The sequence below is a fragment of the Apis laboriosa genome, unplaced genomic scaffold (genome assembly GCF_014066325.1).
Source record: "Apis laboriosa isolate Shangri-la unplaced genomic scaffold, ASM1406632v1 scaffold4_cov146, whole genome shotgun sequence".
Taxonomy (NCBI): Eukaryota; Metazoa; Arthropoda; class Insecta; order Hymenoptera; family Apidae; genus Apis; species Apis laboriosa.
Genome location: NW_025223501.1, coordinates 2,605,052 through 2,620,105, shown reverse-complemented (window position 1 = coordinate 2,620,105; position 15,054 = coordinate 2,605,052). Strand labels below are relative to the sequence as shown.

General features: G+C 19.2%; 1 protein-coding gene across 2 annotated transcripts; it reads right to left on the bottom strand.

Moving 5' to 3' along the window:
• Positions 1-1,312: 1,312 nt before the first annotated feature.
• LOC122717173 lies at positions 1,313-6,106 on the bottom strand. Of its 2 annotated transcripts, XM_043940988.1 has the most exons (6): positions 5,849-6,106; positions 3,922-3,987; positions 3,199-3,264; positions 2,978-3,140; positions 2,091-2,442; positions 1,313-1,752 (listed from the first exon to the last, which is right to left on the bottom strand). In XM_043940988.1, the coding sequence occupies exons 1-6, from the start codon at positions 5,976-5,978 to the stop codon at positions 1,570-1,572; spliced, it is 960 nt and encodes a 319-aa protein (XP_043796923.1). In that variant the 5' UTR covers positions 5,979-6,106; the 3' UTR covers positions 1,313-1,569. The 2 variants fall into 2 exon arrangements, with proteins under 2 accessions (XP_043796923.1, XP_043796924.1); XM_043940989.1 differs by lacking the exon at positions 3,922-3,987 and having other exon boundaries at positions 1,314-1,752.
• Positions 6,107-15,054: the final 8,948 nt, after the last annotated feature.

Here is a 15,054-nt window from a genome sequence, read left to right as displayed (position 1 = left end):
GACAAAAATATATCATTATAAGTAATCAAGAAATAATCAATTATTCGATATTATAAAAAGATTTATGAAAACAAAAATCATACCTGTAGATTTTACTTCTTTCTTTTTCTTTGGAACAAAATATCCATTAATTTAACTGAATTACATTGATAAATTGATATAATTTAGTTTCTTATTGTTTTACAATTTTATATACTGATTATCATTAATATTAATTATCGAGTTGTTTATGCGATAATCAGAAGTTACAAGAAACTGCGCATTTTTTTTTTATTTTTCATCTTCATATTTAAGCATACTGTCCTATTGAAATAATTTTTTTATTATATGTTTATTATATTATGTCAATTTTATTATATATATCACATACAATGAAAAATCGATAAATAATATAACTTAAACTTTAGTTTTAATTAAAATTTAATTAAATCGAAAATGATAATGCCATTATTTTGAAAAAATTTAATATTAATTTATATTATTAATAATAAATATTATTTGTTTTTATGAAAAGCCTAAAAAATTTTTTTTTTAAGAATTTAAATTTCCCTCAACTTAAAATTAATAAAATTAATCACATAATTTTGTTATTTATAGCATTTGCAATGATTTGTATTATTTCTATATCATTCTATAAATTTATCATTTGTATTTATCATTTTATTATTATCCTAAAATATAAAAACAAAAATTCTAAACTTCTGATTTTCTAAAATTAATAATAAAACTTATGAGTTAATTAATCAATTTTATGACATTGATGATTTATATAATTTACATTACAATTTTGAGTTTACTTAATATTTAATATATTATGAAATTATTATTTAAATTAAATTTTAAATTTTCTATTCATTTATGAATGTCATTCTGAATTACCATATCAATAAAATATATAAATATCACATATATCGACAAATAAAACAGAATGTAAAATACTATTTTTAACAAATTCATTCAATCTAAATAACGAAATCATAATTCATTTTATATTTTGTATTATTTTCAATATTTCTGAATTTTTTTCTTAATAAAATATTATAAATATCTATTTTTGTTTCTACTTTTCATGTTCAACAAAAATTTTAATTTTTTATAAAAATAATAATAATTGAAAAATGTATGGAAAATAAATGTATGGAAAATAATAGAAGGAATATTAATGAAAGTGACTGGAATACAAGAGGCGAAAAATTTACTACTTATTTCATGAATAAATAAGTAATTCGTATATTTTTCACATATCAAAATACATTTTCAAGAAAAACTAACGTTTAGAACAGAATTAAATTACTAAAAGCATTATACTTATTTCTACAATATAATTATCAAAAAATTACTTACCATTCCAATAACTATATAAAATAAAAAAATTTTAAATTGTAAGCAACAATCAATTTTACTACTATATGCACCAAATCTTCAAATATTTAGAAACAAAAAAATTAAATCTCATTTTTTCTTCAAATTAAAAACATGAAATATAATAAATATAGTTTTAGTTTTTCCAACTTTTAAAAAAATAATTTCCAGGATTATTTTTCAAACTTTTAAAAATGGGCTTCAATTTTAAGATACTGGAAGATATGTAAATTCTCGAATTTCATTATAGCCCATCAATACGTTAATTATATCTCTCATGGTGAGATGATGAATAGTTTCATTAATTTTTGCACTTAAATAACTTTGAATATCCGGAAGTATATCCGGTTTGACAATATCTAAGACCTTCGGCGTCAATTCTTGAACAACCTACGGATAATGCAAATTAAATTTTTCTATCCTTTACTCTACTAATTTGTTATATTCAACCTCAGAAATTAATTAACAATTCTCAACACGAACTTCCACTTTGGCTAATTTTCTTACAAATATTATATAGAATAATAAAAATAATAATTTGTAATTATGTCTTATCGCCATATTTTTATTAAGATATTTTGAAATATATATAATTTTCTCATTTTTTCCTTTAAATTATGCATATCAAGTCGAATACTGAATCCCAAAAGTTTTTTATAATTTCAACTATTAAAACTGAAAAACTGTATATACTTGTTATTAAATTTAAAAAAATAAAATTCTACTACCTTGTTCATGATGTCGTTTAATTCTTGATCATCCATTAAATTTTTTAAATTTATATCAATATATCTCAAAGTAAAATCTAGATCGAATGTCTTTAAATACACTCCTCTAGAATAACCCAAAATAGTGTTTATATATAATTGAAAATCATGTATATTTCCTTTAAAAGGGCCATAACCGTGTAATTGAAATTTTTGACTGAGATCGCCGGATATATTATAAAAGCCTTCGACATAAATTCTTGGAACGGTAATATTTGCTGCAATTGTTGGTCCGATCAGTGATAGTTTTGCTTTGTTGATTATGAAGGTCGACAAATTGTGTAACTGTAGATCCTGGATAGTGATAGACACGCTAAAAAATTGAATAACTATGTTATAATTTCATCAGATAAATAAAAAAACAAAAACATTCTTTATATTAAAAAATACAAAATGTTCATTTTTTATCTTTCGAAATAAATATTTTCAAAAATAAAAAAATATAACATTTAAAAAAATGTTTAATTTAAATTTTTGTTGATTTTAAATATTTACATTTATATTTTTAAACATTGTATTAAAACATAAGATATTCGAATTGATGAAAATCAATTTTAATTCATTGAACAAATTTATAGATAAATAAAATATTTTTCTTATCAAATTCTAAAATCTATTTTTTATAGAATTTTCTTACACAGTTTAGAGAATTTCTTTTTTATAAATTTCTTTAAATTTTCAAGAAATTTATTTGATTTTTGATTATTTGATTTATTTGATTTCATATTCCAGAAATATGACAGAAAATTATTTAACACTTCAAACAATGACAAAGATTTAAGGAATATCCTTAAAGATTTTTTAAGATTCTTAATGTAAATAATAATTTAATCAATCAATAAACTTACTTTCCTATTTCCGGATTTTCAATTACAATATCGATTTCATCTAATTCAAACGGATCCAAAGGTGGTATTCCTAATTCTGGTATTCCGTAAGGCATTCTGTTACGAAATTTTTCCAAAACTCTTCTAATTGGAAATTCCATACTCTTGGAAGCAGCACTGTCAACTGTCCTTTCATCGATTAGTATCAGTTAAAATGACTACATATAGATTTATGTACTTACTATAGCCAGTAGTTATTCTAGTTGCGTTGATGATAAAATTCTTTGGTTTTTCCACAGCACTTGTGACTGAAAAAGAGAAACATTGATTTTTTTTTTAATTATTTTTATAATAATACTAGTAAATATAATAAAGAAATTTAGCAAATAAAGATTGATAACAATATAAAAACATTTTTAAAATTAATGAATACACTGATTAAGAATACTTTGTATTTATATTAGAGAATATATTATCAAATCGGATATGAAAATAAATTAATTAACACTATAAAAAAAAAAATAAGAAAAATATTCAGATGAATTTATAAATATATATGAATTTATGGAAATTTGCATACTATTGTTATGAAGTATTATTATTCATGAAAATTTATAATTAATTAAAGCAATGAGAATTTCACTATGATTTACGATAATCCAATCAACGTCTCTGTTGGTCAATAAAATTCGCATTAAATTTTTTTATTAAAATTGCTACTTTAATTTTGCAGGAATAGGATTTCAAATCTTAATCTACTTATGCTATTTATTAAATTTTTATTGTTATGGATTTAATATTAATCTGATCATATTTGGAGAAGAATATAAATATAAAATTGATTTCTCAAGCATCAATAAAAATATGTTATATTTTGACATAAATAGCAATAGAGAAATGTAATTGTCAGATGAAATAATTTGAAAACAAATTCAAAGAGTTGTTTGGATGAAAATATCACATACTGTAGTTAGAAGCTGTATCCGTCATACGATGTATCAGTTCTTTTTGTCGTTGTACAATTCCTGTAACTGGAACAAATGAATAAATGGACAATTTCTAGAATAGAATTTTCTTTTCGTGTAATATGATATTCGTATAATGATATATAATTTATGATATATATAATATATGATATATAATTTTACATAAGTGATTCTTCTTTTTATTAGTAGTATAAAAGTCTTACATATAATAATACATATAATATATGATAATAAAAATAATTTTGAGATATAAAATATACAATGATAAATAATTTTTTATTAATTTTAATTATTTTTTTATCTGAATTAATTTAAAAGATTATTCTATTACTTTAAAATTCTTTAGCTATATAAATAACTTAAAATCGATGAATTTGAAAAATATAAATAATAAAATTAACAATTTCTATTCTTACTTCGGTTAATAATGAAATAACATTTTTTAAAATATTTTTTAGAATAATTCACATTAAAGTAATATAAATCAATGCTCATTGATCACATAAATATCATATTCTGTATTTTTGTTTAAAAAATATTTTATTACCTTCAGAAAGTATCGATATATCAGAGGAGTAAGTACAACAAAAATATGATTACGAATAATGCAAAAAAGAATTGAAAAATATAAAGATACGAGGAATTTATTAAAATAATACATGATCAAGAATATTGATATGGCAAGTGTGAATTTTTTTAGATGATAAACAATGTGAATTTCTGTTGCATTACTATATGTAAGTAAGATATAAAGTTCATAATATATAATGATGCTTGAGATATAAAAACATGAATCTTATGTGTATTATTTAATGAATCACTATTGAATTCATGTTATAGTTATCTTCACGTTGAAATGATCATATCTTAGTCATATTCTCATAGATCTAACAAAAATTCAGTACAAAGTGCTTTTATATTTTTAATTTTGAAAACTAAAAAAAAAAAATATTACATTACAAAATATAACAACTATTGTCTTTAAAAGTGAAATTCACAATGCATTATAATATTAAATTTTACAACAATTTATTTTAAATATAATAATTATATAAAATTATATATTTTATAAAAAATTTTACTATATAAAATTTTATTATATATGAAAATTTTTTAAACAAATTTTGATTTTTCAATACTTTTTATATTCTTTTATTTTTTTAATACATTAACAAATTAATATTATATCTAATATTAATATTAAGTGTAAAAATCTTATTTCTATCTATGAAAATAAAATTATGACGAACATTGAAAAAAAAATAATATCAATTTTAATTAACTCACATAAAAAACATTTCATTGAATCATAATTCAATAATAATTATTAAATCAATAATTAAGTCAATGAAACGAACTTTTATAAATGATTTCGATATAATTACAGACATAGATACAAGTGAAAAGTAGATTTTTTTAACGAGGTCAGTGTATATCTGAGAGAAAGTACTTTTCTTTGTGAATATGTTAAAGATGATCGAATTAATTTATTTTTCAATTAAAACTTTAAATTTAGTTATTCTATTTTTATTTCTTTTATTATACCATAATATTAAAATTCGGTTTAAGTTCCCAATTCAAAATTAAAAATTCATAAATTTTTTAAAACTAATTCATAAAAAATATTTATTATTATTTATACATTTAATTATTATTTTATTTATTATATATTCTTTTATTATATTCTTAATCATTTTTTATATTTTATATTCAATAATTATAAGCTCAAATATTAATAAAGATATTGATTAGTAAAAAGATATGAATAATTCTATTCAATTTATTCTATTTAATTTATTCTGTTTAATTAATTCTATTTAATTAATTCTAAAGAATAGAAAAAGAAAGCGAGAAAAAAGAATAAGCAAAAGAAAAAAAAATATTTAACTTTAAAATAATTACTTACAAAGATTGGTGGCACTATTGGCAACATTTTCAATCTCTCCCAAAATTGTTGGAACATGATCTTGTTCAGAAAAAACAATTTGAATAGCCATCATTGCTATCATTCCTCCTTGAATTATATTTATCTTCATGATCACTATTATTTGAAATGAAAAATAATATTAAAATACATCAAATTATAAAAATTGGTTATTTTGAATAAATGACCGATTATGTCACGCAATAAACTTTTCATCATTCGATCCGCTCCCGAAGAAGCAGGAAGACTGACTGACAATATAAAAGAGTAGCAATGTGTATATATCTTACTGATGTAAGAGTGAGCACTATATTTTAAATGTGTGGGCAATGCACGTGCAGGAACGTCAGCGAACGTCAGCGAAAGTAAACGCTATAGTACGATCCATGAATGATGTATTCCATTATCCAACGATGAAAAATTGAGTACTACATAGTAAGATGTTTTCTTCAATTCACGATAACTGTAATGAACTTAATAATGGCGAATATAATATATGCAATAAATTTAAGAAAATTATGGTATACATTTAAACAAAATTATTATTAAAAAAAATTGTTAATAAAATCAAAGATAAATAAAATGCAGTATCTCCACAATATTATAAAAAAAAAATGCACTGAAATTAATATCAGAAAAGGATTAATAGATTAAATTCAACAAATAAATTAAACAAAATTTTAATTGTGCGAATAGTGCTCATATAAAAACATCGGTAAAAAATGAGCGCTACATTACGATACTTGGTTGATTCTCTAATGACGAGAAATTGATTATTTAATAAAAGCTAATACAATTGCTTTTCAATTCAATAACTATAACAAAACTTAATGATATCTTTATATCTATTGTAAAAATATAGTGAAAATACACTATAAAAATAATTTCGCATCAATTTAAATTTGTTACTAATTATCAAGTTTAATCAGAATAGTGCGCAAAAATGCAGCACATAAATATCGCATGAATTAATTTTATATATCAACAAGAACCAAAAAATAAATATTTAATATATGTCCATTATAAATAATAAAAAAATCGTATAGCATATAATAATATCTATCAGTAAAAATAATCAGCTGAAAATAGAAATATAAATTAGAAATATAATAAATAAAAAATTTTTTTAAATGATTTGTTTGTTGTTTTAAATGTCGAATTTAATATAAGTTTGAAATTTATAAATAAAAATAGTCAGCTGAAAATAAAAATAAAGTGAAAACAAATTAATAAATAAAAATCAATTATCAAACTACATTATAATTTTACATTTTACTACCAATCTACTCCATCTACTATATAGACACTACCAATTCTATCCCATACTACTCTACTACTACATACTATTACAATATCTATATATATATTAATTGTATTGTATAATATATAGAATATCACTTTAATTATATGATACATAATAGTAGAATATGATTATATTTATTATATAATATGTATGTATATAGGAATATCTATTATACAATAAAGATATAGTAAAATTATTTCATATTAATTTAAACTTATTTGTTATGATTAAATATAATAGGAATATAGTGCGCAATAATGCAGCACAAGTTGTATCAATTAATTTCACATAAACACACATTTATAACATGATAAAAAAATTTAAATCATTCTTAGAATGAAAAAGAACAAATATATAAGTAAAAATAATCAACATAAATTAATTTTATATATCAACAGAATAGAATTTTATAAAAATAAATATTTAATAATAAAATAATCCTTATATAATAATTATAAAAAATATAATAAAACTATAATAAACTATAATAAAACCTTTTCGATTAAAATGCAGAATAGAGACAGTTAGCTACATATCATAGCTACTAATTGATTACCTAAAACTGTCGAAAATAAATCTCCGATCGCATTTCAGTATATATGATGATCACGTGCCATAAATGAGCTATTCGTCTTTACACCAATTTACGGCAATGTTGTGTAGAGAAAAATATTCAAATACGTAACACAGGACAAAAACAGTCAAGAATATAGTTTTCCGAGTAATCAACTGCTTTTCAACCGAGGTCGTAGAACAGTTACGCGTTCTGCTCTGTCCGGTACGTTGGGAATTGTTTATGAATAAATAATTGAACGATATGATATTTAATATAATGATGAAGTATATTTTTGAATTGCATTTTCAATTAAATATAAAAGAAACCTATATAATATAAATNATTATATAATATATTACATATTTTATATATATACATATAATATATAATTTATTATATATAAATTATTTATATATAAATATTAATATATTTATACATATATTATATATATAAAATATATATACATGTGAAATTTGTATAAGTATATATAATATATACGTATTAAAAAAAAAACACGATTTTTCTTGGAAAAGATATTTTTTGAAAACGTAATAATTATATTAAAATCAATTAAGTAATTTTCAAATATATAATAAATTGATTAATTATATTTTCTAATAATTCGTATCTATTTTGTATATGATTTGTACGCATTAAAAAATAGTTTTCATAAAGCTAACAATTATATGATACGTATCTATTATACAAATTTTAAAAAACATAAAGATAATGAAAAAAGTCATGCTATTTTCTATTATAAATGTGGAATATTATTTTCGATACAAAAATCTGAGTTTATGTAAATTTAAAATAAAAAATTTAAAGTAAAAAATTTAATTTAATATTTAAAGAAAAAAATCACTTATCTTTCGATGTCTTCTCATTTTCTTGATCAAATTACTCTTTTCCCCAGAATTAACTGACGGTGTGAAAAAAATAATCTGCATCTTTCTATAAATAAAAAAATATTATTTTAATAAAAATATTATTCAAATTATATATGTTTATTTAATATTTATTACTCACAATAAAAATCCATTCTTTAAAATAAATTCTTTAATTAAATTAACAACTTAAATTTTAAGATTTTAGAATTAGTTTATTAGATAATATATATAAAAAAAAATTAAAAAAAAATTATTAATCGGAATAGCGAAGAAAAAAATAAATATAATTTTTAATATTTTTATTTTAAAAAAAATATTAAATATATTTTTTAATACCTTAAAAAAAATACGAAACAAAAATATCAAAAAACACAATCAAATTTTAAAAATGTTATTTAATTTTAAGAAATAATTAATTTTCACTAAGATACTAAATTTTAATTAAGTTTTAAGAAAATAGATATAAGATTCAAACAACTATAGATTCAGATGCACCTGAGTATTATAAATTTATTTTATCTTCCAAATTTCAAATATAACATGAAAAAATATGTATAAATAATTAGAATAGAATAAATTTTTTAAAATAAAATAAAATTCAAGAAAACAAAAATGATATTATAATATGAGACATAAAATATACCACATTTATCGATTCATTAATAAATTCGAAAAAACTTAAATTTATATTTTTTTCTAACGTAAAAAAATTTTGTGTATATTAAAAAAACCACGAATTTAATAATTATTAATTTAAGTATTTGATTGTCACGTCAAATATCTACTTCATTAAAATATACTGTTTTCTATCTTTCGAAAACAAAAAATATATAAAATATTATATATTTTATATATTTAAAAAAATATATATAAGATATTAAAATAAAAATTTATAAAATAAATCAATTGGAACAAAAAAAAATTACATTGTTCTATAAATTATAATTTTCAATTATATAAATATTTATATAATCGAAATATTTAAAAAACATTAAAATCAATATTAAAGAAAAATCACATTTTTCAATGTTGTTTCGATTTTTTTTGAATATCGTCTTCATGCAGATACTTTTCAACCATATCAAAAGAATGAGAAAAAATTGATTTGTACCTTTAGCAAACATATTATTCTATTTTAAATTAGTGTTTATATTATATATTTATATATTTAAAAAAAATATATATTATTACAAGAATTTCACAATTATTGATTCAAATGTATCTGAATTATCAAATAAAATATTTTACATTACATGTCTCATTATGTACAAAAATTGAAAAAATAAATAGATAATATCTATTATAGAATACAAATTCTTTTAAATAAAATTAAGTTTAAGAGAAAGAAAATCTTATTAACTTATGTATTATTAAATATGCTTTCAATTATGTTATCTATCGAAAAACTTATCTATATTTTATATTGTCTAAAAAATAATATAGATTATATATGTATATAAATTTCACAATCATCAATTCAAACTTATTAAATAAAATATTTAGTTTGCATTAAAATCTATTTTATCTTCATTTTATAAATAATTTGAAATACATACATAAAGTTTTGTTCAGTTAAATTAAATATAAAAAGATATTATATTGGCTTAAGTATTAAACGCATCTTCATTAGTCGATTCAAAAAAATCTCGAAATTTACACTTTTCGAAAATTAATATTTGATAATAATCCCTAAAATATAATTCTTCTATGGTAAAATTGTCTAATTTAAACTTACCTTGTTCAAGAAATAATTTGAAATATGATACTACGACGCGACGTTCATTAGGACATCCGAATGTTACGAAGTTCGCACAAATATGCAGGCTCTCTCCTGATCCTCTGTTTTATCCTTTTTGAATAGATACTACGGTAGTCAGAACTTTCTAATATAATAATTATATTATTAAAAATAGTATATATATATTTATAGTTATATATTTTATAATTTATCATTGAATATGTTCTTTTTTTTAAATAAGTATTTTTGCAATTTTGGTCTTAATTTTTATTATACGAATATATTTTTTCCCATATAAAATCTTTGTTTTGATCAACTATCATAGGATTATTCTTTGAACGTTACATCTATAACTGCATTGATGAAATGACTTTCCATATTTTAATAATTTTCTATAATATAATTTTATTTATACGTAAAGAATAAATTAATATCTATGTTTTTATTTTTATTTTATTTTCCTAACATAAAAAATACAATTAAACTAATTACTATTTTTTTATACAATTTTGAAATAAAATTTTTTTGAACTTTATTGTACTTTATTATAATACACTATTTGTAATAAGTAAAACTTTAATATTTAATAAAATTCAATTTTGTTTGCTTATTTTATATAGAATCTATAAATTAATTAAATTTATATTCATTTATTTTGCTTTATTTATATATATATATTATTATTATTATATAATTATAATTTTTTTGAATTTCATATTTGATTTTTTTGACAGTTGCATTATATTTTTGAAATGCCATTAATTATGATTGGTTTCTGAATGAGAATAATGGAAATATGTCTGACGAATGTCAATTGAAAAAGCAAGGCATGTTATTTTTCTTTTACAATATAGATAGTGTGATTTTTCTCAATATTAAAAATATAAAAATAATGCAAATTTTATAATTTAATAAGTTTATAGAAGATTATGATAAATGTGTTTATTCATTTTAATTATTCAAAGAAAATATGAAAAGTAAAATCTATGATCATCTAATATTGTCTTCCTTCGTTTGTAAAAATATAAATGAAAAAAACAATGTATCGATTGGTGAGTTTTAATTTTTCCACTAATTTTTTTTAATTTTCTTTAATCTAATTTTTTTTAATTTTGTGTTTTATATATCATATATTATTAAATCAATCATAATGTACAATATGTATCTTAGAAAACAATTTCTTTGTAAATCGAATGATTTTTTATTATAATTTATTTCACCAATTTTGTTTCGTATAAAGAAGAATTTTTATTATAATTTTCTAATTTTACATAGAATACTTCTTTTAATAATGTAATAATTTCGTCATAAAATATAATTGAATATAAGAAAATTTTTCTATAATAATATTAATCAATTGTATAAAGAAATAGAATGTCTAATATATTTTTTTTTATTATAAATTAAATTAAAATAAACGAAAGAAAATATTTGCTGAATAAATAGTTAAATTTAAAGTGAATTACATAATGAGGATCGATACCAAGGAAGAATTCTAATATTTTATTATGTATAGTACAATGATTAGATGATGATTTATAAAAATTTTTTTGAAGGGATAATATATAGTTATAAATAAGATTTATAATATCAAGAACTAGATGAAATACATTATAATAATTTACAATAACTTTGTGTTGTATGAAATATTTTTCTAGTAAAGAACTTTCCACTCATTACAGATAGAGTATAGTATAAATGAAATGAATCATTCCTGTTTACCATAAATGTGTACCTGTTAATTGTCATTCAGATATGCACTTTCATTTACAAGTTTTTAGCCTAGCTATGCTCTTAAAAGTGCCGGAATATTCATTTATATGCTTAATTTTTGTTATTCTATATCTATACATATAAATTTTAATTATTTTTAGAGCATTTCTTTTTTTTTATAATTAATGAAATATATTCTATTTTTTATAATTTTTTATGATAAAATAAAATTTAAAATTTTTTATGATATTATTCTATATCAAATAGATAACAGAAAAGATAGATAAAATAATATAATATCATTTTTTTTTTCCTTTTTTTAATAATATCAATGATTTATAATTTCTTATTTTAGTATCTTATTTTAGTATCTTATTTTAGCATCGTTTAGTAGTTTTTTATAAATTTGTTAGTTGGTTATTTATAAATTTATAATGCAAAATTTAAAGTTTTTATCAAATTGTTTAATATTATTAATTATATTAATATTAATTTTTTAAATATATTTTTAATATTTTTTATATTCATTTTTTTTTTATTTTCTAAATTTATTTTTCACAAATTTATTATTCTTGTTCGTATAATTAACTTGTCATGTTTCTTACGTTTATTGTTGCGTGACAAAAAATTAAACTGACTATTATCTAAATAGTAGTTTCTCATTCGCTCTCATTCTTTCTCACTTTAATCCTCCGCAGGTGCACGGTAATACGAGACGAAGATCTGATAATACCAGCAATTCATGAAATTTACTTTTCACGCTTAATTTGACAAATTCGATTTTAAGTAGAATAAATAACGAAACGAATAATAAGTACAGTTTTTATTACTCGAATAAAGTTCATTTATTTTGAAATTTTATCCGACTGTTAATCATTATTTTTTTAAATTTTTATCAAATTATCTTATTTATCTTTCGTTACCAAAATCGATCTCATAGTTTTCATTATATTTGCACATTGTTAAAATAAAGTATTTATAATATTTATATAAAAAAAATAATTATCAAAATATTATTTTATTTGATATATATTATTTGAAATAATCTTATATTTTATTTTTTATTTCTTCCTTTTCTTCATTTTGCTTTGGCTTATTATCAATGCTATACTTTCATTTTATAAATTTTTATTTAACAACTCGCTTTCGAAACTGCTTTCTAGATATAATGTCATATAGTTGCTTTATTGACTTGTTAACAGGAACATTTTTGATATTGTTCATAGATTTAATATCTATAATATTTCAATTGCAAATAAAATATAAGAATTAATAAAATAAATTTTTTATATTCTATTTATAATTATAAGATTATTACAATTAATTTATTGAACTTCCACTAATATTACTAGCATTAAATACGATTATATAAAAAAAAAAAACAATAGAAAAAAATTGATTAGAGATAAGTATTTTCGTATGTAAAATTTATTCTTTTGTTCTTTCGAATCAATACATTCATTGAGGATATTTTCGGCACCCATGTAGGATTTGATTTTTAAATTTTATAAACACAAAAAATTTATATTATATAAATTTTCTAATGAACAATTTTCTGTGGAATACATTATATGCAAATTTATTATTTATAACAATTGCTTTATTAATACATCAATTCAAGATGATAATTCCTAACATATGCTAATTAATTGTAAAATAGATAATAAGCACAGAATCTAGATGACTGTAGATAATGACGATGATTATGAATTCAGAAGAAAGAGAAAATGAAAACAATATTTCTGCTTTTTGGATCCTCATATTCTAGTTCTATAAAAAATTAATATATTTCTTAAATTAACCGCTTTTAAATAAAATAGTAATTTTCTAAAAAAAATAAATCAATAAAATATATTTATCAATGCATTAAATTTATAAAAATCATTTAAAAAATATATTTTTTAAAATATTTTTAATAAGCTTTAGATGAACATATGTATGTATATATATTAAATTATAAATGCAAAATAGATTTATATATATATACACATTTGATACTTATAAAAAATTTTATAAAAAAAAAATATTCTTTTTTATATTATTTTATTTTTCTATCTTTTTCTATATTTAATCAAATTTAAAATACAAATCATCTCAGTTACTCTACACATAATATAGCTATATAGCATTAAATTTAAAAACTTAAATTTTCACGATTGTTTCAAAGTTGCGTCCTTGTTATCACAGCTTCGTTATACGATACTTTGTCATTCGATTTGTAATACTTGCTATTAATAATATACTTACTCACCTTATTGCATATTGATATGTGCATAATAAATTCGAACTCATATTCTTTCTATTGAACTTTTTTCACGCATAACATAAAATATACAATGAAAAAAATTTATTTGAAATTTCATTTGAAAAAAAAGTTATTTGAATAATATTTAATTTTGGACATAATATATACAATAGAGCAATATGACTGAAACTCGTAAAAGTTTTTTTCTTTTCAAAAGTAATTTTTGAAGAATTTAATTTCCCTTTATTGTTTAAAATAAAAATCATCTTGCTTTGTGTTATATTTTATATTTGTTATTCCTTGTTAAATCAAGTTCAAGATTAGAATTGTTTATTTTTTAGTTTCAACTTTAATTATCGGATCAAATTTAATCTATTACTGCTAAATCACGAATAGTAAAGAGAATAATTATATATAGGAATTCGTTTTGCTATATAAATATTTAATATATGTAGATACATTGTTGTGAAACAGTTGTCTCGAATTTGTACACATATCAGTAACATAACAATTTTTAACTACAAAAGAAATTTCTGATAATTATCCTCTTTATTCTTCCAGAGATAAAATCAATAAAATTTTTTCTTTTATAATTAAAATTTAAATTGAAAAATAAATGATTCCATTCTGAGTTTTAAATTCAACAATATCATATTCAATGATTAAAAAAATTATTCATCTACATTCATTGTATCTGCAATCATGTTTAATTTAAAAACAAATAAACGTTTATTGATATTGTTTAT

What these genes read in the sequence shown, in the direction of transcription:
- LOC122717173 (XM_043940988.1), bottom strand. Translation starts at nt 5,978, where the DNA reads ATGAAGATAAATATAATTCAAGGAGGAATGATAGCAATGATGGCTATT. An exon ending in TAGAATAACTACTGGCTATA is followed by an intron (nt 3,141 to 3,198) that starts GTAAGTACATAA and finishes ATGAAAGGACAG; the next exon opens with TTGACAGTGCTGCTTCCAAG. An exon ending in TAAACGACATCATGAACAAG is followed by an intron (nt 1,753 to 2,090) that starts GTAGTAGAATTT and finishes CATTATCCGTAG; the next exon opens with GTTGTTCAAGAATTGACGCC.